General features: G+C 36.6%; 2 protein-coding genes and 1 pseudogene across 2 annotated transcripts; 1 reads left to right on the forward strand and 2 right to left on the reverse strand.

Moving 5' to 3' along the window:
* Nucleotides 1-885: 885 nt before the first annotated feature.
* On the reverse strand, nucleotides 886-3,397 carry LOC111478699 (patatin-like protein 3). Its single transcript, XM_023123107.1, has 3 exons — nucleotides 2,273-3,397; nucleotides 1,807-1,869; nucleotides 886-1,711 (listed from the first exon to the last, which is right to left on the reverse strand). The coding sequence occupies exons 1-3, from the start codon at nucleotides 3,233-3,235 to the stop codon at nucleotides 1,394-1,396; spliced, it is 1,344 nt and encodes a 447-aa protein (XP_022978875.1). The 5' UTR covers nucleotides 3,236-3,397; the 3' UTR covers nucleotides 886-1,393.
* Nucleotides 3,398-7,635: 4,238 nt separating this feature from the next.
* On the forward strand, nucleotides 7,636-19,077 carry LOC111477909 (annotated as a pseudogene).
* Nucleotides 19,078-19,231: 154 nt separating this feature from the next.
* On the reverse strand, nucleotides 19,232-23,933 carry LOC111477908 (subtilisin-like protease SBT2.3). Its single transcript, XM_023121899.1, has 10 exons — nucleotides 23,109-23,933; nucleotides 22,511-22,664; nucleotides 22,026-22,423; nucleotides 21,854-21,949; nucleotides 21,663-21,735; nucleotides 21,253-21,535; nucleotides 20,791-21,122; nucleotides 20,412-20,682; nucleotides 20,048-20,329; nucleotides 19,232-19,903 (listed from the first exon to the last, which is right to left on the reverse strand). Exons 1-10 carry the CDS (start codon nucleotides 23,321-23,323, stop codon nucleotides 19,476-19,478), a joined length of 2,532 nt encoding a protein of 843 aa, XP_022977667.1. The 5' UTR covers nucleotides 23,324-23,933; the 3' UTR covers nucleotides 19,232-19,475.
* Between the last annotated feature and the right edge of the window lie 958 nt (nucleotides 23,934-24,891).

A 24,891-nucleotide genomic window follows, 5' to 3' on the forward strand; every position in this document is an offset into this window, starting at 1 on the left:
GAAAAAGTTCTTGAGTATAGTATGAAAAAGTTCTTCAATGCAAGAACGAACCGATCATATGAAAAGAATAAGTGGAGAATTTGGATGTGGATGGAGTTGAAACTTTAGACTTAAATTTAATTAAATGAACGTGAATTTCCGAGTGTGAATGATTTGAAGTCAAATAGCAGTGCAAAAAGGCGACCAAATATTCCCTAAAAAAATATATAAAAGTTGTCTTGTCGGTGAGTGAGGGCCAAAGCAAACTCGTCTCAACCACTATTCTTTAATTTGGGGGTCTTAACTTCACGAACCTTCCCCACTGCTTTTATTCGTGTATTAATTGAATGTACAATATCTGTTCAACAGCTGCAGTCCCCGCCGCCCCCTTCTTGAGAATCAGTTCAAACCCATTTCTTTAACCCAACAAAAAAAAAAATATATATATATATATATATATAGAGTAATACATCAAATTTTCGACAACAAACCAAAAACAATAGAACATCTTTATTCCCACTTCATCTAATTCAACCCTAAATACTGTCCCTAATTATTGGGTCTCTATCTTTGTAAAGATTTGGGGTTTACTCGGGAATAATTTTGTAGCTTACACGGAATAACTTTTTTAATGTTTGTTTGTTCCTCTTATCATGTTGGGAAGAATGTGGTTTCTTAGTTAGGTTTAGACTTTTTAAAGTTTAGTTTGGACTTTTCTTACTTGTTTAAGTTTGTGATGATAAGGTTGGTATTTATTGGTGCAAAAACTTTGAATTAAAAGAATATTTTTAGAGGATAGATAGAAGAAGCAATTAATAACGTTTCATTAAATAATGCTATGGTGTATTACGAATATGGGTGTTTTCTTAGTGGGTTGGGGTGAGGAGGACCCATGTCCTTGTCGTGTAGTGATTAGGAACATAATTACTTATCACACTTCCAATACAATACAAGAAAGAAAAGGTTAATACCCAATTTTGCCAATGGGATATTATGTAAAATTACACAAAACTCCAAGCTCTCCTCTCTCTCTCTCTCTAAATCACACTCTTTCCCATAGATAAAAAAAAAATGAAATAATAAATAAAAATCTCTCAGTTTTCTTCTCTCTCTTACTGTACAACGGGCATTTGGAGAGCCCTCATATTAGCAAATGTCTAGTCGTAGTTAATCAACAACCACACCCCAAAAGGATTCAAAAGAAGGGAAAAAAAAAAAAAAAAAAAAAAGAAGGAAGAAAGCAGCTCAGCTCAGACTCGGACGTTCCCATTTCATCGCGAGCGGCAGCAAAATAAGCAGCAGCATAATACACAAATTGATAATGTTTGTTTCTTCTTCTTCTTCTTCTTCTTGGGTCCTTAATTACAGAAATTAAACTAACCTCCAAATTAAGAGTTGGGTTTGGGTGAAATAATTAGCAGGAGGAAATGGTGGAGAGTGTGGTGGCTGAAGCAGAGGATGTCCTTGGAGATGGGAATGCCTGCTTCAATAATACAGTGGGGAGGACGCTGGTTTTTCGCCTCTCTTGTTCTTTGATCACCTCTCCTGCAAAAGCCTCCAATTTCTCCAAATTTGTGCTCTCGATCATCTTCTTTCCTTTGAATAAAACAGCCTCTATGTTCTTCTGGGTTAGCATTTCATCTGCTTTTTCCAGTATGTCTATGCTCTTTTGGCCTCTTTTGGCCTTCTCCAAACCCCCACCATACTTGCTCTTTCCTATAATCCCATTCCCCTGAGAGCATAACACAAATTCCCGAGTGTTGTTAGATGGATGAAGTTTTTTTTTCAAAGAAAAAGGGGGAATATGAAGGAATTTGAGTGGAATACCTGAATGCGGATATAATTGGTTGTCCTGTGCGGACCAAAGGCCATACAAACAGCTTGATCAACCTATAGAATAACAGCACACAATAATTAGTTCACCAACCAATTAAATGAATTAGCCCCATTTCTTTCTCGTGCCCCCTTCTCCATCCCTATCTCTTTCCCACTCTCTCTACGTGTTCTGTGCCAACAAATTAAGATTCTCTGGTTGGTTGCCAAATTCTACTTAGACATAAAATAAGGTCACTATAATTATGAATATAGAAAATGAAGGGTTGGAGGAAGCTGATTGATTTGTCCTGCAATAAAGCTGTCCAAATAGGGCCATCTTAAATGTGTTGTGCCCTAAATTAAATGCCGAATCTCTTAACTCCTCTGCCTCTACCGACAAATCTATCCATATCAATTGAATACTAAAATTTTGAGTTAAGGTTAGTTTGAATTGAAAGGCCAAGATTAGGAAATTTACCACGTCGGAAGTGCCTTCTCCGGCGATCCTTGTGAACGAGGCCGGCGATGAATTAAGGTTAATGGCGCCGAAATCTGACTCTCCGTTTCCGAGAGATACTACGAGGAGGTCTTCGACGGTGTTGCAGAAAGGAAATTCTTGTTTGTTGTTCAACACGTGAGTAATAGCGGAGGCCGTCGGGTTGTTCATCGCTATGCCGCCGTCGACGGCGGTGATTTTCGTTCGCTTGTCGATGGACCACATTTCGACTGCTCCGGAGACTGTCGGTTCTGCAGACGTCGCGACACAAACGTCACGAATCTTGAAATCGTAACCATCCATTTCGTGAGCGTCGGCGCGAGAAAACAGGAATGGTGCTCGCGTGGAGAGGTCATAGCACGGAATCAAAACCGACTTCAACGTGTCCTTCAACGTGCACTCTCCAAACGTCTTACGAAACAACTTCTCCACCTTCGTCGGCCGAAACACTCGTCGGAAAATTCCTCCATCCGATGACCGGAAAATATCGCGACGGTTCTTAATTAGAAAATTCAAAGCTCCATCCGCCGTAAACAGAGGACAACCGTCTTTCCCCCTCGTGAAGAGCAAGGCGGCGAGAATGCCTCCCGCTCCAGAACCAGCAACCACGTCAAAATAGTCAGCAATGCGCGCATCAGGCTTTCTCGACTTCCGACGGAGAAAATCCTCAAGATGCCTAAGTGATTTAGCGGCAAGAATTCCATCGGTGGAGCCTCCACCATCAATACTCAGAATCCTTACCTTCCCTGGACTCTGCATTCCAGATTTGAAGGCATTAGCATCGGCGGAGGGCTGAGTGGGGACATGCAGCTTGGGATTGGAATCATCGCAGCCAAAGAGAAACTTATTTTCCAAAATGGAGAAGATCTCAAAAGTGAGCTTGTCAACATCGAAGGTAACCGAGTCGATATCGTTAAGCTGAGGGGAGGAGGTGAGAGCAGCCATGGAAGCAGAAGAGTGAATTAAGGTTATTAAATTAGAAGTGGGAATTAACGAAGAGTTGCAGAGAGAGAGAATTGAGAAGATGGATTGAAGGGAACGAGATGAAGAAGAAGGAAGTGGCGGGGGAGTTTATATAGCAATACCAATACCAATAGCAAAGAGAGTGAAAGCGTTACGTACGTGCGGCACTGACTTGGTGTGTTTTATTGAATCTACCCTCCCCTCATTTATTTATTTATTTATTTATTTATTTATTTATTTATTTATTTCTTCTCATTTAAAATATTATAACAACGGAGGAACATTCCTTGAATTTGGTAGACAATTAATTAAATAAAACCTTTTTATTTTTTAACCATCTCCTTCTTTTGTCTAAATAATTTCACACCCTCTGTTAGGAGGAGGGTGGGCACCTACATTTATTATTTATTTAATATTTTTATAATTAGAAAGGAGGTGCAACTCCTCCCTTCCCTCCAACGTCTCTTCAAACCGAACCGACCGAACCGAACCGTTTTTTCTTTTTCTTTTTCTTTTTCTTTTTCTTCTTCTTTTTCCTTTTCTTTTGCCGCCAACGTCAACCCAAAATTTAATTCAAATAAATGTCAGGCAAGGCCACACATATTCATGCACTTACCAAATAACAATTCTCCTTCTTTTTCTACCCTAAATTTCTACCAATTTTTTTATGCACTTAATTTTTTATTTACCATGCACTTAATTAAATAAAAAATTTCTCATTTACCATGCACGTGACGCGGTCGAAGAAGGGATAAAAAATTCTAAACAAAATAAAAATAAAAATAAAAATGGAGTGTTGAGTTCACACTTTCACTCACAGTTGTACAGAGCCCGTACCCGACGACATGTACCTAATGCCTCAGCTGTGTGACAAAAACACCCCTATAAACACTCTACCATTTATTATTATTATTATTATTATTATTATTTTAAATATTGGCGGTGTACTGGAATCTTGTTTATTTATAAATTAAAAAAAAAAAAAGGTGGATATTTTATTTTTTAACCCTCAGGTACTTTCATTTAATTTTGATAGGGATAAATCTGTACTTTCGCGGGCCTATCAGCAACCATGTTCTCCAAGTGTGTTTGTTGAAACTTCCATTTTCATTAATTTCCCTTCCTCCCTCTCCCTTTTTTCAATCAACATAAAATATCTTCTCTTCTTTTCTTTTCTCTCAATTATTTAACATTTCTGTTCTATATTTATTCTCATTTAATTCTATACACACAATAACAATACTGTTTTAGTTATTTTAAAAAATGAGAAAAATAAAAAAAGAAAGAAAAAGATTTGGGCGGTTACTACGATTATTAATTATTATTATTATTATCCAACATGACATGCTTATAATTTTGGGATTCTTTCTGTGAATTTAACCATTGTCTCCGAACACCTATATATAATAATAACTCCCTTCTCAGGCCTGCCCCTTAAAATCTTTCAACCAACTCTCCGCTTCATCGTGTTGGGAGGTAACGGAAATTGGTGGTAAATTCGAGGGGGTGACATGGTGTTCTTAAAAGTGGCTTCGACTAAGGGTATTCCACAGTTTTGACACAAATGCAACTATTAGATCCTTCGAGAGTCTAGATCGGATCGGACCTGGTGTGAACATATTAGCCCTACCATATATTATTGATATTGATATTGATATTTGGGGAGGTGGATACCAAAAAGATAAAAAAAAAAGATTTGGGAAAGGTCAAATGACAAAAAAGGGTCCCAAAAACCAAAATTATTATTATTACGACTTTGTTGATAAGCCATAACCGAAAACCTGGTCAATCATCCTCAATATTTCATAATTTTCGAAAAATAAAAATCTGGCCTGTCGTATTCATGCACTCTGCCATAATTTAACCATCACCGACACTTGTGCCATTTTTGTAATTTTATTTTTATTTTGATTTTATTTGTGGAGAAAGACAATAAAATCCTGGGCCATTATTTGAGTGAACTCGATGTTGATGTTGGGATTTGAATCTTGGTTGAAATGGACCAAATAATAGTAATGTCAATATTGTATGTAGAAGGGCGTGACAGTAATTATCTTGTACGGATGGATTTGATGATTGAAATATTCATAATATAAGGGAGTGGAAAGTGGTAGATCTGGAGAGAGTTGGGAGAACGGGGGGATGAAACTAAATTAATATATATAATAAAAAATGAAATTGAAAGGGACAATGAAATCCCAGGAGGGTGATTGTGTCACCCATGGAGGTGGTAGGGACACCGCTAAGGATATAATTAAAAAAAAAAAAAAAAAAAAAAAAAAAAAAAAAAAAAAAAAAAAAAAAATGGAAAGCGAGGGGGAAGTGAGGTGGTAGGTAGCTAATTAAAGCCCTCCCTTTACAAAGAATTGGCATTTAAGTTTGGTTTGTATTTGAACATTGTCATCACGCTTTGTTGCCTCCCCCACTCTCTCCTCGTTACTTCATTCTTTTTTTAATTACTCTTCTGATTCACGTTCAATCTATAATCTCTATCCCATGATTATAATCCTTCATCTTACTTGTAGGATGGAGTTTGATTAGCACTAATCATGGAGTGATTGGACATGAGTGGATTAACAAAATTGTTGTCCCCAATTGGAAGCTAGCTAGATGGGAAGGATTATGATTGCTTTCTTTTGTTTCTGTCTGCAAATGAAAAAGGGTTTCTTAATGTGTAGGGGAAGGAAATTAGTTTGGGTAAACTTAATTAATAATTAATGTTTAGGGTTAGAGCAGACTAATGATTAGTAATAATGATGATGATGCCCGAATACTATAATGAACCCAAGTTTTTCTTTTCTTTTCTTTTCTTTTATTTTCTTTTCTTTTTAAATGAAATAATTTGTATTCAGCTTTATTATTCTATTATCTCAAAGTATATATTTAAATACTTTAAGTTAATCAAAAACCGAGAATTTTGGATTGATTGAGTTAATTCAATCAAAGGAAGAGGAGGAGTAGGAAGGGAAAGGGGCAAATAAGATAAGTGAAATTACAACTTTCTCCTTTTTTTTTTTCCTAATAAACCATTTACAATATATTTAAAAGAAAATGCCCATAATTTTTTTTAAAAAAATGTCTCTTTATGTAATCATAAAAAAAGAGAAATTTAATTATATATTTTAGGGGATCAATATCAATTATCTTGTTAAAAGCAGAATATATATATATATATATATATAAAAAGTTAGTTAAAAAGTTTTAAAAATTGAGAGGATGAAATGGGAAGGGTTTGGGTTATGGGGAAAACGACAAATAGGTTGGCCGACACAATTTGGAGGGCAAAATGATAAGAAATAAAAAATGGCACGAATTGCACGTTGGGTACACGAACCCACACGGTTGGCTCAGATGGACTCCTTTTGACCGCTCAAACTCTGACCTGCCCGCTGCCTTTTCTTCCTTCTTTCATTTTTTCGGCATATTTTTGTCATTTGTGTACAATACAATGGCTCTGTTTGTTTGTTTTTTTTTTAATTCATTTTAATCCCCACACACATATATATATATATAATATACTTTTATTGTAATTGTAATTCTATATTTCTTGATTAGACTAAGACATTGTAACAACACAATCTTAATAACATTAACCCAACTTCAAATTTCGACTATGTCGACTGATAATAAATAAAAATATTTTAAATAATTTGGTTTTATGGATTGAGTACCCACCTGTCCAATAATGATGCGTAAAATATCGTTCCTATGGATAAGATAAATTTGTAACTCAAGCCACTATTCATTTGTATCTTTATATGAGTGACATATTTGACTCCGAAAAGTAAAGATTGAATTTACAATTATTGAATTTCTTGATTTTGAAAACTAAAAAATATTTATTCATTTTTGTTGGAATTTGGAATTTGGTTGAATTTTTTAATATTTTAAAATTATAAAATATAGGGAAAAATTTGAAAATCAATCAAATATAATTTTTAACCTTGTCGGCCGCAGATAGAGCCTTCTATTGGGGATGAAATGTGGTATTTTGAAGTTATGTGGGCTTGGGTTATTTGTTGAGCCATTCAATGGGCCGACAAAGAGGCCCATTTTTCCGAAGAGGTTTCGCTTTTGGGCCGAGGCATCTAACTTCAAAACGAACATTTGCCCAAAATTTTAAAATAAGCAAAATAAACCTTTTTTTTTTTTTTTTTAATAATAATTTAAAAGAAATCTTGTAAAGAGTTGAATTTTCATTTCTACCCCTTTGGAATCTGGTATGACATCGTGCCGTTCAGAGGAGGAATATAAAAATACTAAAATTTATATTTTAGAAAATGCATTGTAAATATAAAACTTCAGCAAGGGTAGTTTAGGCAGTGCGAATTCGTAACGGCTACTTTGATCACCGCCGTCTGTTTCATATAGAATGTGCAAGCGAGAGAAAAAAGTTCGTGCACGCTCTTCCAGGCATCACAGTGTGAGCTTCACTACTTGGCTTCCAAATCCTCAAATTCGCTTTGGAATTGTAAACATTGTCGACCACTGCAATCGCTACGTTTATTCCCACTCTGCTTCTGCAGTCAGCTAGGGTAGGGGAGAACCAACGATGAACATGAACATCTTCAGGAAGAAAACCTCCCCCAAAGGTCTGATAAATTTCTCTCTCTCTTCCGATCTGCTCCTTCTTAGCTTCCAATTAAAAATTCCGATTGTTTTGTGGATTATAGCCTCTGATTCTCCTTTTTTTTTCTTTATCATTTCACTGGGTTTTTTACGTGCATTTCCCTAGTTTGTACGATTTCGGGGTAGATTTTGAAGATGATCGGCGTTTTTCACACAGATCTTAGGGTTAATATTCTGTGTTCGATTAAAGACGCGATTTAAATTTCCCGTATAGTGGTAGGGGCTTTGCTCGAAGCAATTAGAATGAGTTAAAATGGGATTCCTCTTATTGTTTGAGATGATACTTACTTCTGCTACTAAGGGAACTTTAGTTGCCTGGGGTGCGGTTAATGCAGAAATCCATTGCGGCTTCATTAGACATGAATGATGACATTGTGCTTTTTTACAGATGCTCTTCGCACCAGCAAGCGAGAAATGGCTGTTGCAACTAGAGGTACTACAATTCTTCTACTTCATAATTTGTTTCTAAATCTTTTGGTGTATCCGCGGGGTATGGTCCAAATCATTTGGAATTATAGTGCCACTTGAGGGACTTCAAAACCTTAACAAAACTTTCTGTTTGTTTTCTTCTATCAAAAGTTATGTTTTGTTTATTTTGCACTGGAAGGGAGATGCAGGAATGTATTTAATGACCCTAATGAATGGACAATCCTGAATTACGCATTAGTACTGAAGCCCTAAAGCATTTGACTTTCCAGGCAATTCCCCAGTCCCCAGTTGTTGTTAGCAACGGGAAATCCCCTTTTCTAATACACTAATTCTCTTTTCATCCGGATGCCATCAGCCTTCAGACTAATTAGCAACACCTAAAGCTACTGATGGGGGAGCATTACTCCCTTTCGTTCATCTCCTCACTCTATTTATTAATTTTGGCATCTTGTCACTTAATTTGAAACTACTATGTCGTTCCCTTTTCTTTCCTACCTCATTGTATAGGGGTGAGCTTTACCAAAATAAGCTACCGAATGAAATTAGAATAACCGTTTTATTCAACTGTGCCTGCCCATTCTTTGAATGCATGCAACTGCACATACGTGGGTAATTGTGGCATTTGTGGACTAAGGTTTGCAAGTAAAAAGCCTGTGAGTTAAGGGCCAGGATTCCCTTTCCTTAACTCGTGCTTTCCTCTTCTTTGATTCCTACTTCATCAGTACGATGCAGATCTGAAATTTTATTGGCTCATGCTGTAGAATCTTCAATCAGTACATTCATTATTTATCAAACTCCGTCCTTCAATCTACATTTATATACAATTGATACGTTTGTGGCTTATATTTTTATCAATTCTCAGGCATTGAGCGTGAAATTGCATCTCTTCAGTTGGAGGTATCATGTGAACTCCCTTTTGGTTTTAATTTCTACTACCACCTTTGCCTTTTCTCTTCTCTTAGATTTCCTACTCTTTCTAATTTCAGGAAAAAAAATTGGTCGCGGAGATAAAGCAGACAGCTAAAACTGGGAATGAGGTAAGTTAACTTTATTAGATCTATTGGTGATAGGTAGCGTTAGATCTAGTACTTAACCCCTTCCACAACTGCTCAAACATGTTAATCTTATTTATGGATTGTTCCATTAGTTATTCATGATTCTAAAACTTCAAACTAGTGTTTCCTGAGCTTTGTATGTGATTAATGTTTTCTGTACCTTCATGATTACTGGTTGGTTTGATATTTTGTTTTCCATGCAGTTGAGCCACTCACATATTTTCCCTTGACTGAAATTCCATGCAAACTGCACCTAGTGAAATTGCATTAAAGAAGCCAATAAATGTTTTGGTGGAAGAAAAGGAATTTAGAATCCCAAGATGCCATTTATTCGGAAATAAATTTAATTTAGATTGTGGTTTTCTGTTGATATTCATCTTGGGCACGCACAAATATAAAAATTTTGTCACTTGTATTATCATCCTATTATTTTGGCACGAGTAAAATTTATTTTCATATTTCCTTTTAATTCATCATACAGGCTGCCACTAGAATCCTTGCTCGACAGCTTGTTCGCCTACGCCAACAGATAACTAATTTGCAAGGAAGTCGTGCCCAAATTCGAGGTGTAGCTACTCATACACAGGTCACCATCCTTACTGTGAAAACATGTTGACCATCGGTTTTAGTTTAGGGAAATAATCGACTGATGATGTCTTTTCCCAGGCACTATATGCTAGTACTTCAATCTCTACTGGAATGAAGGGTGCAACAAAAGCAATGGTTGCAATGAACAAGGTAAGCACACAAAAGAGAATATGATAGCCTTAGTTTTATTATGATTCTTCTATTTTAAAGGAAGAATGAGACATACTGGTAGAGAACAAGCAGTTACTTGATTGAAAGTGTTTGATTGGTGCATCATTTTGGTTGACATAATAGACTGAAATTTGTTGGAGTGTAAAATTAAAGGACTTTTTTTTTCCCCAAAAATTTACATATAGGCTACTTTCTTTACATTGCACCCAAACGATCAATTTTATCATCTTTGTTTTCCATTGCAGCAAATGGCACCAGCAAAGCAGGCTAAAGTGATTAAGGAGTTTCAGAAGCAGTCGGCACAGTTGGACATGACGGTAATATTCCCAGTTTCACTATTTTTTTTTTCTTATTGAATACAACATAGTTTCTACGGGGGAAGGGAGAATGAGTTGAATTATTACACCAATGACCAAATTAAATCTTTTGTTTTAATGGATATGTCTGAAATGCAAGAAAAGAGATATTAATTCTGCTTTCCACTTATGGGTAGCTCTGCCTGGTGCATATTCATTGTACTATTGTTTTGATACATCATCTGAGGATATCATTGTTAACAGCTTTTTGTACTGTAATATGTGTTCTTTGTGAGGACAAAAGAGAATCAGGAAAAAAATATGGGAGGGAAGAAAAATATTTCACCAGATTGGGGGTGATAGAGGGGAAATAAAAAAGGCCTTGCCCTTGTATTAACTTAATCTCGGCCATCACAAAGGTCGAGCCATATTCCTGGCGTTGGATGCAAAAAACCCAACTACTATTGTTGTGGCCTCGAGCTAGTATATTTTTCTCGGCCATCACAAAGGTCGAGCCATATTCCTGGCGTTGGATGCAAAAAACCCAACTACTATTATTGTGGCCTCGAGCTAGTAGATTTTTCTCTTTCTTTTTCCAGTCGTGCATTATGTTTTCATACTTCTTTTCTCCAGATTGAAATGATGTCAGAGTCTATAGATGAAACTTTAGATAAGGATGAGGCTGAAGAGGAAACAGAGGAGCTTACGAATCAGGTAAGTTCTTGCAATATATTTAAAGGTTGCATACCCTGTACCTGTGATTGAAGGATTTTACTAACTAGACATTTGTTTTTTGCTGTTCTCTTCATAGGTGCTTGATGAGATTGGCGTTGATATTGCATCCCAGGTTGGTCTCTTGAAAATGAACACTTTGCTTGGATCTCAAATATGTTTTTACCTTTTTTTTCCTTCACTTCACTTGGAAACATTTATTGCTCTCTGACATTGGTTTTTCCTGTTGACAGTTATCTTCTGCTCCCAAAGGCCGGATTGCAGCAAGGAAGACTGAAAATACAGTTACCAGGTACCCTCTACATTATTATTATCGGGATTTTTCTTTCCCGGTTTCATACATTTTATAACATAACACACGTATAGATAGATACATATCGGTCGTAGTCTATATTGTACTCTGATTGAATGCATGCAATGGGAAACTTTACTTTCACTGTGCTACAATGCCGAATTCCGACAAGCCTTTTTTTAGGTTCTTCATCTCTTTTGGACAAAAACTGTACACAAAGAAGATCTATTAAAACTTTAATCAAGCTCCGTTTTGGGGATATTTCTTTTGGGAACATTACAAAAGGTGACTAATGGGCGTGGAAATCTGTGAGATGATGAACCTCGGGGCATAATGGTCAATATATAAAGAAAATATAATCTAGAGTGTTCTGAAACAAAGATAATTTTGATAATGGTCAAAATAACAGTCTTTTCTTCTTTCTTTTTTTTTTTTTTTTTTTTTTTTTTTTTTTTTTATATCGTCCACCTTTAAGATGATAATTTCCATATTCTTTCACTGAACTAGACTCGAATTGATTCTTCCTAAAGAGATAGTATTTATGCCTATAATAATTTAGCTTGAGCTAATGATAGTTTGCATCTCTATTCGTGGCCCAGACTCGAATTGATTCTTCATATAATTAGCCCTTTATGCACATGCTAGCTTTCATTGAACTAATGATAAACTTTAATTTATGCGCAGCTCCGAATCTCCAGATGTTGAGGACCTTGAAAAGAGGTTGGCCTCTCTTCGACGTAATTGAATTGAGATCGAATTCCACAAAGCTACGGGAGTTTCAAATACATCAGTTCTATTTACATGTAAAGTTAAATAATATTGTTGTTGGCAGCAAATTTACATGGATCGTATTTCCCTTTGTCAATGTATATTTGTTGTGTGGGACTTGGAAGCATGATTAATTAGAATTATAATGCAGAGGAAAGTTTTAGAACACCATCCGTCAAATACATCAGCAGACCAGAAGGCTTCACCGATGATATAATGTGTATATATAGTAACGAGATATTATATAATGTGTAAATATAGTAACGAGATATTATATATATAATGTGTATATATAGCAACGAGATATATGATGATGGCCTCAGGATTTTGTCACATTTAGAAATAATTTTCTATCTCTAATAATGGAAAATAGTTTTGTGTTTAATTTAAACACAAAAACAAATGTTTGCAATATTGAAGAGAGGTTGGAAATTACGAGAATACCCTTGGGAATGGATCTATTATTCTGTTTATTTCGTTGTCTGTCACGATGGACGCGCTCGTGGATTAAAATATTCACCAAATTTACATAAAGTAAAAATCTCGGAACTTGCTGATTCTTCTCCATTTTCAATTTCTTTTAATTTTTTCCGGAAAAAAGAAAATATTCTTAATTCGTTGTTTCTTCAATCTTACCGTCTTCCTTTTCTGTCCCATTCTCTGGCATTTCGATTTTCAACCGCAGTTCTCGCTTCCACCCTCATCCGCTTAATACGGCCTCCTTCATAGCTGCACCTACGCGATCATCTTCTTCATAACTAATCCTTTCTTCCTTCTCTCGTCCACCATTTTCAGGTTTCTTGCCTCCCTCCTTTCTCTCCCTGTGTGTAACTGTAATTTGTGTATCTTTCTGCACTGTCTTGTGTATTTCTTTTTTTGTTTCTTTCGTTTGATGAGATTTATTATGATTGGGACATTTGGGTTTTCGAATGGTTGACAGATTTCCTTCTTGGGGCTTCTACGTGATCGTTTTTGTAGATAATCGGTGGTCGCAAGGAGGATCGGGAGAAAAGGTGTTTACTTCTGTATTTGGCTTTCTTTTTCCTTCAATTTTTTGTTCCTCTGTTTATTTTGTTTGCTTTTAGAGACTTGAGTTATTAGGTTTTATGCTTCCCTCATAATTTTCATCAATCTTGAGAGATCTTTTGCTCGAGCATGCATCTTTTATAGTGTATATTCCCCAATTGCAAGCTGTCCTTGAATTTTGCAATGAAGCGGTTTCCGTGGATTTCCCCCCGATAAGAGGTTTAGTTATCGATCAAATAAAGCTGTAGAAAGAGGGCTGAGAACAAGATCTTCTCATTGTTGGATTCTTTCGTGAATTAACTCCCTGGTTACGATTACATTCGTGAATTAACTAATGTTGAGAGAGGAAATAAATAATGAAATCATTCCGGTAAAAGGAAGCCAAGACAAACTCTGGTAACCTTAATTGTCCTCGAAAGGGCTTCTATATCGTTTTTGTTCTGAAGAAATCATTTGTAAGGTTGATCTACTTTTATTCCTGTGCTTCCTGGTTACCATTACAGTGCTTACGTTTATTTTTTGGCTTCAGTTTTAGAACCTAATTTCTGTGTAACCACAGCAGAAGAGGGGGGTGTTTTTCCTGATGAATTTTTTATCCTTACAAATCATCAGTGTACTTATTTGAATTGTTGTTTGATATTGACTCTTGTTGAAGGAAAATGTATGCTTCGTGTGGAATTATTGTGCATAGAGAGAAGTTAATTTCATATCGGTTATTTTTTTCAATCTTGCACATAGCTTATGATGCTGAAGTCCACTCTTGACAAGCTCTTGATTTTCTCACTCCACTTGCTGTAGCAGCTATGCAGAGCCAACTTGTATGCAGTGGGTGTAGGAGCATTCTTCTTTATCCCGGAGGGGCTACTAACGTATGCTGTGCATTATGCAGTACAGTCACCTCGGTTCCCCCTCCTGGTATACAATTTTTCGTATTGCTTCTTTTACCTTTTTGGTCGTTAAAAGTTTTGAGGAAATTATGGTAACAAATGCAATGTGCTGAGTTATTTATAATCTACCTGACAAACTATATAATTTAGGCTGGAGGGATGATGGTCAAGGAAGTGACCTCGTTTCCTAATTCAAATATGGCTTGGAGATAAAAATATTCAAAATAGTAGACATTTTAAGTGGCATACAAAACTGACTACATTTTTTTTGGGTGAGAAACTGAGTTCTTATTTTTTACAAAGAGAAACAAATTTCATTAATGAATGAAATGAAGGGAGTTAATAGATGTACAAGAAAGTTTCAAATTCAAAATTAAAGAAGTAAGACTGTAAACATTAGAAGGGTGCTGACATTTACGCCAACAAAAAGCATGAAATAAAATCAAGCCCAAGAAAGATTCAAAAGATAAGGAGTATCCTTGGAAATTCTTCCATGCCACTTTCACGGAAGATTCCAGAAGACAGCACAATTAATAGCCGTATATAATCTTCTAATCGCCATGGAAAGGGTGACCCACAAAAAAAAAAAAAAAAATAAAAAAAAAAAAAAAAAAAAAAAAAAAAAAAAAAAAAAAAAAAAAAAAAAAAAAAAAAAAAAAAAATAAATAAAAAAGAAGAAGAAGAAGAAGAAGAAGCATGGATGAAGCATGGATATCGTAAATCATGCTTGGCATGACTATAAACCAACAAATAGTGTCAAACATAAAGAGCCAATAACACTTTCACACCAGTAAATAGCATAAATAAAATCAAGTCCAAAAAAGTCGAAAGATAAGGAAGTATCCCTGAAAATTCGTCCATTCCACTCATATCGAATATTTCAGAAGATAGCCTAGTTGACAACAAGGCATAAAATATACTAATCACCATGGAAAGTGTGACCCACACAAAAGAAAAAAGCAAGGGTATTACAAAGTGCCCGGCATGACCATAGACCAACCACAAGTGTCAAACATAAAGTGCCAATAACACTGGGCAAAAGGACGGTATGCAAACAAATGATAAGAATACTCTTCATGTGATGAGCACATAAGCCTTATTGATAGCAAGGCATAAAGTCTTCTATTTACCATGGAAAGGGTGACCCAAAAAAAATAGGTGCGAGGATATCATAAATTATGCCAGGCTAATAACCATAGACCAACCAAAAGCGTCAAATGTAAAGAGCCAATAATTTTTAGGAAAAGGACAATAGGCATACAAATGATAAGGATACTTTTCATATATATACTTCACTAAGAACATGCGAAGTTAAAGCCAATTAACGATATTTAAAAACTTAAAAGAAATTGAAGGATTTAATAAGCTGTGACTAGAGGAAAAAGATGTTATCCTAAGGATTAGAGTATCTATTCCTTTTCCTACTTTTCAGGTTAAATTTTTTTCATGGCCATGTCCCTAAATTAGAAAAGAAAATGTTTAATACAGACAGATTTTAGTATGTTGGACACATGTCCAGAGCGTGTCCTTGCATTGTGGGTCATAATGGTATTTCCTTCTTGATGCATTTCATGTGGAAGTTGTCTCAGAATTTAGACAATCTTTTTTGCATTTGTGATTCTGATAGAGGATTGTGATATAAGTTTCTTTATGAGATTGGAATATCGAGGGTTCATCCAGGAGTGTATTTTATGATAGAATATTTTCATTTCATCAGGCACCAAGAAATATAGGGTTGATATAGGCTGCTTTGCAAGTTTGAAGTTTTGTGGATTCATGCAGAAGAATTATGGCTTTCTATAATGGAATATGTTCATGTGAAAAGGTTCCGAGGGGAAGATTATCATGTTTGTAGCCTCTTCGCGGAGTATTTTGTTTAAAGTTTTTAGGATAAATATATAAATTCTCAATTTTACCCTTAATGTATTAAAAAATCTCAATTAGGTCTTTTCATGAAAAAATCTCTAAAAATTTGCTGGTTGAAGTTTTGACCACATTGAAAAAGTATCTATCTTTTTGTACTTAGTTGACAAATATGTAAATTATATGATACTGGGCAGTATAAATGAATTGAGTAAGACGTTAGACTTGCTTTTTCATGATGAATATTATTTTATTAGTTTCTAATTTTATTTTTATTTCTTAAAAGTTAACCATTAAGGTCTGATAGCAAAGGTGTTAAAACGTGTCTCTTCTCATATAATATATATGCCCCAGCTGTTCATAGCTATTTGTCATGTGGTAACACTTTTGAGGTCTTATATCAGAGACTTGGGCCTTGCATTTGCAGGAACAGATATGGCTCAACTTATATGTGGAGGTTGCAGGACATTGCTAATGTACGCACGTGGGGCAACAAGTGTTAGATGCTCATGCTGTCATACAGTGAACCTTGCACCTGGTATGAAGAAACTTATCGTTGATTTTGGTTTTGGGAAGGATATATGGATATTTGAATGTGACAGAGCTCCTTATATTTGTTTGAGCGTTTTTTTTTTCTTTTTCAGTGACTAGGGTTAATAGTAAGACTTGGGCATTCAGATGATTAAATTATTGGTTTTTCCCGCTATAATTCTCTTGGTTCTATTTCATTTTCTCATATTTCTCTCTTTTCTTCCTTCACACTTCTTTTTGTTTTTTCTATGCTTCTGGGAAAAAATCATTAGATCTTTTGATGTAGGCATTTGCTTTGCTTGAGAACAAAAATGGTTTCGTTGTTACTTGTTTCTACCAGGCAATGCCTTAATAGCCTAAAGACGGCCTTGAGGCTTTTCCTCTTAAAAAGGACGTAAGCCTCGAGGTGGTATGAGGCGTAAGCCTTGAGTTTACCTAAAACATTTAACAAATTCTAAATTAGTATGACCAAGTATTGTAAAACATAATAATCATATAAGATAATTTTTTTTTTTTTTTTTTTAAAAAAAGCACCTCTATAAATTGCTGGTTAAACAAAAATTCTAAAAGGATATCTTTAACCTCACTACTATTAACATTTATAAGATTGATTTATAATATAAATTTTGTCTTCAATACTTTTGAAGTCTTGATAGCAATAGTAGTCTTAGTTTATATTGTCATGAATGATTTTATTTTTTTTTATTTTTTATTTTTTGGGTAAGAATGAGGCAAGCTAACGTTATTCTTTCAATCGCTACATGAGGTATAGAGACTCTAAGCTTCAATTTCACAAGGGCATAAGGTTCTTATGGTTAAAAAAAAAAAAAAAAACGTTTAAGTCTCGAGGCTAAAAGTTAGTCTTATCTTGAGGCAGTCCTCAAGGTGTAATCTTGCCTTTTAGTCTTGCTTGGGAAATAAAATTTTGGCTTTCCCCGATTTGGATGTGGGGTCTTATTTATGCCAATTCTAGTCTTGTTTATGCTGGTTTCTGTATCATGCTATTAATTATTAGACACTAAAAAAAAATTTCTTATGTTATAGTAGTTAGCTAGGTTACTGAGTTATCATGTTTGGGTGTTGTGACATTTTTTTTTTTTATAAAAAAAAGCCACGAACCAGGTTGCACATGTTAACTGTGGAAACTGCCGAACAACACTCGTCTTTCCATACGGAGCTCCATCTGTCAAGTGTGCCATCTGTCACTATGTTACTAATGTTGGTGTAAGTATAATCCATTTCTTTTCATAAGTAGCTGAAACTTCTTGATATTCTTAACGTTAGCTGTGTCGGTGAATGTGATAGGTTTGAAGTATTCTCTCTTTTTTATATGAGCTCATGCATTCATCTGTCTGCCTCCTTCATCACATATTCTTTATGTTGATTTTGGAAAGCAACTTAGTCTATTCCCGATGTGGCTTCAGTTATACTTGACTAGCTTGAAAGGATACAACTAAATTTTGTGGTCGAAATTAAGGCGGTACACTTTTGTGGCAGTTCTATCCTTTTTTCTCTGCATGGGTTGTTAGGGAATATTAAGGAAGAACCAAAATGTTCAAAACTTAAAAAACACAAACTTGTATCCAAGACATTTAGTCTATAAACTTCCCATGAACCCGAGGTGGTAAAGTTTGGATCTGTTAAACACTTCTGCTTACGTACTCTTGGTATACATGCTAAGTGTTAATATTTTTCTACCAGCGCTTCATGTTTTCCTCATTGATGTCTCTTTGCAGATGTCCAACGTGAGGGTTCCTATTCCAGTCCACAGGCGTAATGGAACAATTAGCTCTGGGATGCCCCCTTCATCATCGGTATGTTCTCACTCAATCTTTTCATTTTCCATGCCCCTCCTTTCAGGCCTCTGCAATGACCATTGAGTGGGTTTGTAATTTTGATTGTGCGGCATAGTTGATTTAAGACTGTTCACTATTTTCATTTTCTGCAGTCTCAGAGCCAAACAGTAGTAGTTGAGAACCCGATGTCTGTTGATGAAAGTGGCAAATTGGTAAGTATTCATGCTTTTCATTCGCTTCCTTTCCCTTTACCCTCATTAGAACCTTTTGTTCTCTGTTTTATTATCAGCAACAAACTAACCGTGTAGACTACTACTAATACTTTGAATGATAGGTGAGCAATGTCGTTGTGGGTGTCACGACAGATAAAAGGTAACTCGGTGAGATGGTGGTTGATCGATGGAACTTACTATTAGCGGCTGAAAAAGGATGGGAGGAAAACGATATATATATTTATATATCTAGTACATTACTATACTGCTTGGAATATGAATATGATGTGGACATTTCTGTATAGTTTGCCTCCAGATTTTCCCTTGAGGTAACCAATCATTCTTGAGTCAACTTCAATTTGAGGTTCAGAGAACTATTTACCCTGTGAATGTGAGATGGATATTGTGGACCAGAAGAATTGAGGGTCTGTACTGCATTACCTGTCTGATTTTCTGTACCGAATCATTGAGCTGTCTCGCAAGTAAAAATATTATACATCCATCGTATCCCCTTTGGTAAATATGAGTATTATACACGTTGTCTTGTAATTTCTGTTCCCATCATTGGCATTGTCATTGGCGGTATGCATTTTCAATTTCCGTTGGTTTTGTTCATATCCTAAGCTATCATCCTTTTCATCCTTTTGGGCACATCAAGTGTCCCAAGTTGGTAATGGATTAGAGAGGGATAGAGAGGTCAAACTCAGCTATTAACTTACTTTTGAAACTGAATCTTCATTACAGACACCCACCAGCTACATTTTCTTTTTTTACATCAGTAAACAGTTGCATAAAAAAAAGAATGAAAAAATTGGTTGACACACCTCCAAATTATTCAAAAAGGAAGAGAAGGGCAGAGCAGGGGATGGTAACAACAACCAGAGAGAATACATCATCTTTTTCTGTCATGAAGGGGGAATAATTACCTCTCCCTCCAAACCTCTCACTCAATTAGCAGTGTTGTTATATGAGATCTTCAAAATTACTGAAACAGGAATGTTGATTATATGGCCTGCACTCCCAAAAAGTCCAATTCTACCAAAGCTAGCAACCGAGCTGTTCATCGTCACGTTCAAGAATATGGTTAGCTCTTGTTTCTTGCCGCTGTCGATTGTAAATCGAGTCGGAGAAACCTTCAAAGAAATCCCATAAGGAGCACTCCAACCAACATTATAAATCTCAGGTCCAGCTATGTTGGTCACGGTTCGTTGCACCACTCTTGACTGGTTAAGTTTTGCTATCGTCACAGAGGGCAAGTTCAAATCAGCTCCACTGATACTGGAATTGTAAAGCCCGCAGTTCTGGCCTGTGTAGTTGAACACCACAGGGGATGATCCATTGATTCCACAAAGAAACGACATATAATCATCGTAACCTACAACAAACAACAAGCGAACTCAAATGTCATACACCATGCACTTTACTACCAAAATGATCAACCAAAAAGTACACAAAAAATTCTCCGTTCCCAATATTTCCCAACTCATTCTCTGCTAATATGTAAAGATGAAGCACTTACTGGAATCAAAGATCAACCCTGGGTCGAGAGCTGCTGTTGCATTCACAAAACCACTTCCCATATCAAAAGGCGTAGCTGGAGACTGGTTCTGTTCGGGGTTAGCATAAGCACGCTGAGCCATGATTGGTCCACCAGTCTTGTCGTAAAGAGAAGCAGTTGTGGATAGTGCAGATGCAATGGCTGAAGGACTAAAACTGGGGTACTTCTGCTTTACCAGTGAGGCTAGACCAGCAATATGAGGAGCAGCCATGCTTGTTCCCGACATCATTGCAAAGCTTTCACCTGGAGAGTTCGTAAAAGTTAAGATTCATGTCTGAGAACTCATTCTTACATGTAAATAAAAACTGTGGAAGATGATGATCACCCAGAAATTCAATAGAGTCAGTGGCAACAGAGCTCCAAGCAGCCCATATGGAATTTCCAGGAGCTACCAAGTTGGGCTTCATAATATCAGAATCATCAAGAGAACTGTCTTCTGGGTCTGGTCCTCTAGCAGAATAGTACATGATTTGTGGGGCAGAAGAGCTATAATTTGCCTTCAATCCTCCACATATGCTAGCAACAGCTCCAAATTTTGAAATTCTCTTTGTTAATCCATCTACTTCCAGGGAAGAATTGTAATATTGAAGAAGCATCTGCCAAAGAAACCATAGAACATAACCCAGTTTAAAACCCCACTTTGATGCAAAAAGGCTTTGACAACCATTTGTAAAACAAAACAGCAAACAAAGTAGAGCACCCACCTTGGAATCTTCTGGTGATGAAATTATGATGCCAGGCATTTTCATTGGTATTGGGTTGAGCCTAAAACCTATCACAAAAGAATCCATATAGAAAATGACACCAGCAGCACTCAAGTTTTTTGCTGTCTGTAAAGCTTGTTTAACTGTGGAAAGCCCCAGCACAAATCTGATTGAGTAGCTGCATATTAGAAGGTTCCCTTGGATCAGATCCTGATCAAAGTTACTGGAGTCTTGGCATTCGCCCACGTACATGTCCGCCGACACGTTTGTGCCATTGTTTAAAGCGTGTATTGCAGCAATTAGTTTGTACTTTGTGCCATTATAAGTTCCAGCTGAATAGGAGAATACGAATTAGATTTTATCTACCAAGAAAATAGGAGCACCTACTGTATATATTCAAGTTGCTCCCCTTTCCGTAAAGTGGAAGAGTAGTATAAACAGAGAAGACAGACAGAAACTTACGAGCAAGTCCGACTCCCGGGATGGTGACATTATTGCCAAGGCTTATCGAGTTAGCATAGCTTCTGTCGTGAGAAGCAGCCCCAACAGTGAAGATCCATGGACTGAAGGAAGACATGCTCTTAGGTGCTGGACCAGTGTTACCAGCTGCTTGCACAACGAATATACCAGCCTTTACAGCAGAGAGCAATGCCATATCTATGGGATTAAAAAACGTTGCAATACCCGGTGGACGCCTGTTCGGTGTGATTGATAAATTTATTATATCCACCCCATCCTGAGCAGCCTACAAAGAACATCATAAAGATAACAAAAGAATTGAAAGAAGATGAGGAATTCTTGAGAAGAAAAATACTAAATTTAGACTTGATCTTCTCAAAAATGAGATTTTAAACTTGTTTATTCTGGCATACCTGATCGACTGCAGCAACAACATCAGCAGCAAAACCTCCAAAGCTTTTGTACAGTGCCTTATAAACAGCAATGCTGGAAAAAGAAGCATAAGTAAGCATTGAAGCAAATGAATTATAGGAACCAAAATGATATTTTAACCGACAAAATAATAGCTCGAGAAGTGAATGTAGCCTAAGTTCAGATTAATTACTGCGAACGAGGAGCCATCCCACTGGCATTTCCAAAGTGATGTCCAGCAACTAGCACTGGAATGCCATGGTTTCCAGCAGCAATGGAAGCTGTGTGCCTGCATATATTGATGTCAATGACTAACAAGGAATACAAACCAAAAGAAATTTCCAAACAGACATAGAAATCCTTACGTGCCATGCCCATCACCATCAAATGGTGAAGCATAATCCTGAGATGCATTAAATATTCCCCTTGTTATAGCTGATGCTGCAAAATGGCGTGCTCCCACAAGCTTCCGATTGCATGACCCAGATGGAAAATCTGGAGTCACCTCACAGATTCCAGAGAAGTGGGGTGGAACTGGAAATGGTTTATCACTCAAATCATCAGCAAAGCTGGGGTGAGAAGGGTCAATGCCAGTGTCAACGAACCCCATCACAATCCCAGCTCCAGCACTTTCAAAGCCACCATCTTGAGACCAAGCTCCCTGAGGAAGCCCCAAGAACTGCGGAGTATGGGTCGTAGCAGTTCTAACAGAGAAATCCATGACAACATTTGCCACCTCCATTCTCTTTGAAAGTTTATTAGCCTATAAATTCAAACATAGTTTCTCCTGAGCAAAATTTATCAGGTAAACACTAACAATTAAAGAACATCATATATTACAAACTTGTACCTGTTGTTCAGTAACAAGCACAGCAAATCCGTTGATCAAGAAATGGTAACTGTACAGCTTTAAGTATTTCTCCCCCTTCAAGACCTTCTTCAACAATGAATCATGAACTCGGGCTATGTAAGATCTATATCTTCGATGCTTTCTTGACACGTTTCTAAAAGAACATAAAATTTATAAAAGATAAAAACATCAAAGCGGAAGAGCAGAAAGGATAATGGCATATAGCATCGATAATAGATTCAACAAAAATTGGCAATTGCAGTTTCAACAAGGTTAAGGTATAGTTTTCATGGAAATCCACTGAGAAACAAAGATAAATATAACACAAATTCTGCATCCTCCCAACACATTAGTACCGAATGATGGAAAAAAATGAATTTTCACAGAGAAAGAAAGAACAATATCGACAACCCAGAAAAGGAAACCAATAGCAACTACTTCATGCTTAAGAAAATACACTCACGTTGGCGTTTAAGAAGATTACAGTGATTGAAAACGTCTTATACGACAAGTTTTCATCATATTGAATCAAGTAAAGCACTAAAATGAGTAGCTTAGAGCTGCTGAATGCAAGTATAAGAGAGTGATGGAGAAGTACCTTGGTTTGTGGATGCTTAATCCACCAGAAGCACCGAGCCTAAAAGAAGTGGTATTCTGCCTAAGCTGACCATAGTAATGAGTAGTAGGAGGTTCCTTGAGGGTTACAATGTACACAGCTGTTGAATCACCGAATTCGTCCAGACAAGATGCGCATATAAACATCCCAAAACATACAACAGCGCATAGTAGACGTGCACGGTGAATGATATCCATTAGGGAACAGTATCCAAACCCAAAAGAACACTGTTTTAGTGTTGTAATCAGAAGCTCCTACCCCTCATATCTTGAAGCAGAAGCTTGCTCGTTGTCTCTTTGAATGTGCTCAAACTAGAACAAGAGATTCACCAACACAAAATCTCTAAATCTAGAGGCTAGAAGTTCCAAGAAGACAATGAAAAAACAGCCATGAAAACTTCCCCTCTCAAATGGGGAGGTGATAATAATGGCCAAGAAAGCAGACCCTTCTTCTTTTCGGTGAAAAAGAACCCACTTTCGTTCACTTTTTGTTCATCTAGTGTAGGTAGAGAGAAAGAGAGAGAGAGAGGGAGGGGTAAAGGAAGTGAGAGAAGAAGAAGAGATTGTATTAATGGGAGTTGTGTTGGTGGGAATAGACAATCTGCAAAAGCTTTCTTGGGTAATGTGAATTTGAACGTTTTATTAACTAAAAGAGCCAAAAACGAAAGGGAAAGGAAAAAATACAGAGAAATTCAGGACAGAGGCAGAGAGCTAGCCAGAGGAAGGTTTTCTCTTTGATTCTATGATCCGATTGAAGGCTTTTTGGCAATGGCCTGTAAGTCGAGGAGAAATATGATTCTATGATCCAATCTTCTTGAAATCTCATAGAATAGCAATGACCCACATTCAAACACTAATTGAAGATCAAGATTTGATAATAAAGATTCAATTTTTATGTATATAATGTACTAAGAAATTCCATGGAAGTACAGCGGGGGAACAAAGACGTTGAGACAATGTGCGATGGAAAAGTGGGGTCTTTATTTTTGTTTGTCCATTTGTGCTCCCAACGTTCGAATTTTTTAAGGTCACCCGTGAGAGAGCTTGGTTTTGTGGGTGTATTGTGGGACGGTGGTGGGTGGTGTGTTGGGGCGCTCGCACGTGCCAAAAGTGAGAAATTAGTGGACATGCTCCTTTTATGTATATTTCTATTTCATTTGCATTCCAAGTTGGCCCTTTTTACTTAACTAATGTGAACTTAGAATGATGGTTGGTCTTGGTTGGGCCATCCAAAAATTGAGTATTATCTTTCCTTTAATCACTCTCCTTTGACTTTTACACACACAAAGTATTTGAATAGTGTACAACATTGAATGTATTATTCGTTGAAAATGAGTTCGATATTCAATTCGAATCATACACTTATAAGAAATGTTTTATTTCCCCCTCCAATCGACGTGGGATCTCACAATTCACCCCTTTTCGGGGGCCCAACATTCTCCATGACACACCGCTCAGCTTTATTCCCCTTTCCAATCGATGTGAGATCTCACAATCTACTCCTCTTCTGAGCCCAACATTCTCTCTGACACACTGCCCAATATTTAGCTTTGATACCATTTGTAATAGTCCAAACCCACAGGTAACATATATTGTCATTTTTGGACTTTACTTTCAAACTTCCCCTTAAGATTTTAAAACGCGTCTAGTAAAGAGAGATTTTCACACTCTTATGAGACAGAATGTCTCGTTCTCTTCTCAAACCGATGTGGGATCACAGTCTAGTTTGCTCGTCCTACCTTTTTATGTTATAGATCAAGATACAT

Source organism: Cucurbita maxima, unplaced genomic scaffold (assembly GCF_002738345.1).
Source record: "Cucurbita maxima cultivar Rimu unplaced genomic scaffold, Cmax_1.0 Cma_Scf00004, whole genome shotgun sequence".
NCBI classification, from domain to species: domain Eukaryota; kingdom Viridiplantae; phylum Streptophyta; class Magnoliopsida; order Cucurbitales; family Cucurbitaceae; genus Cucurbita; species Cucurbita maxima.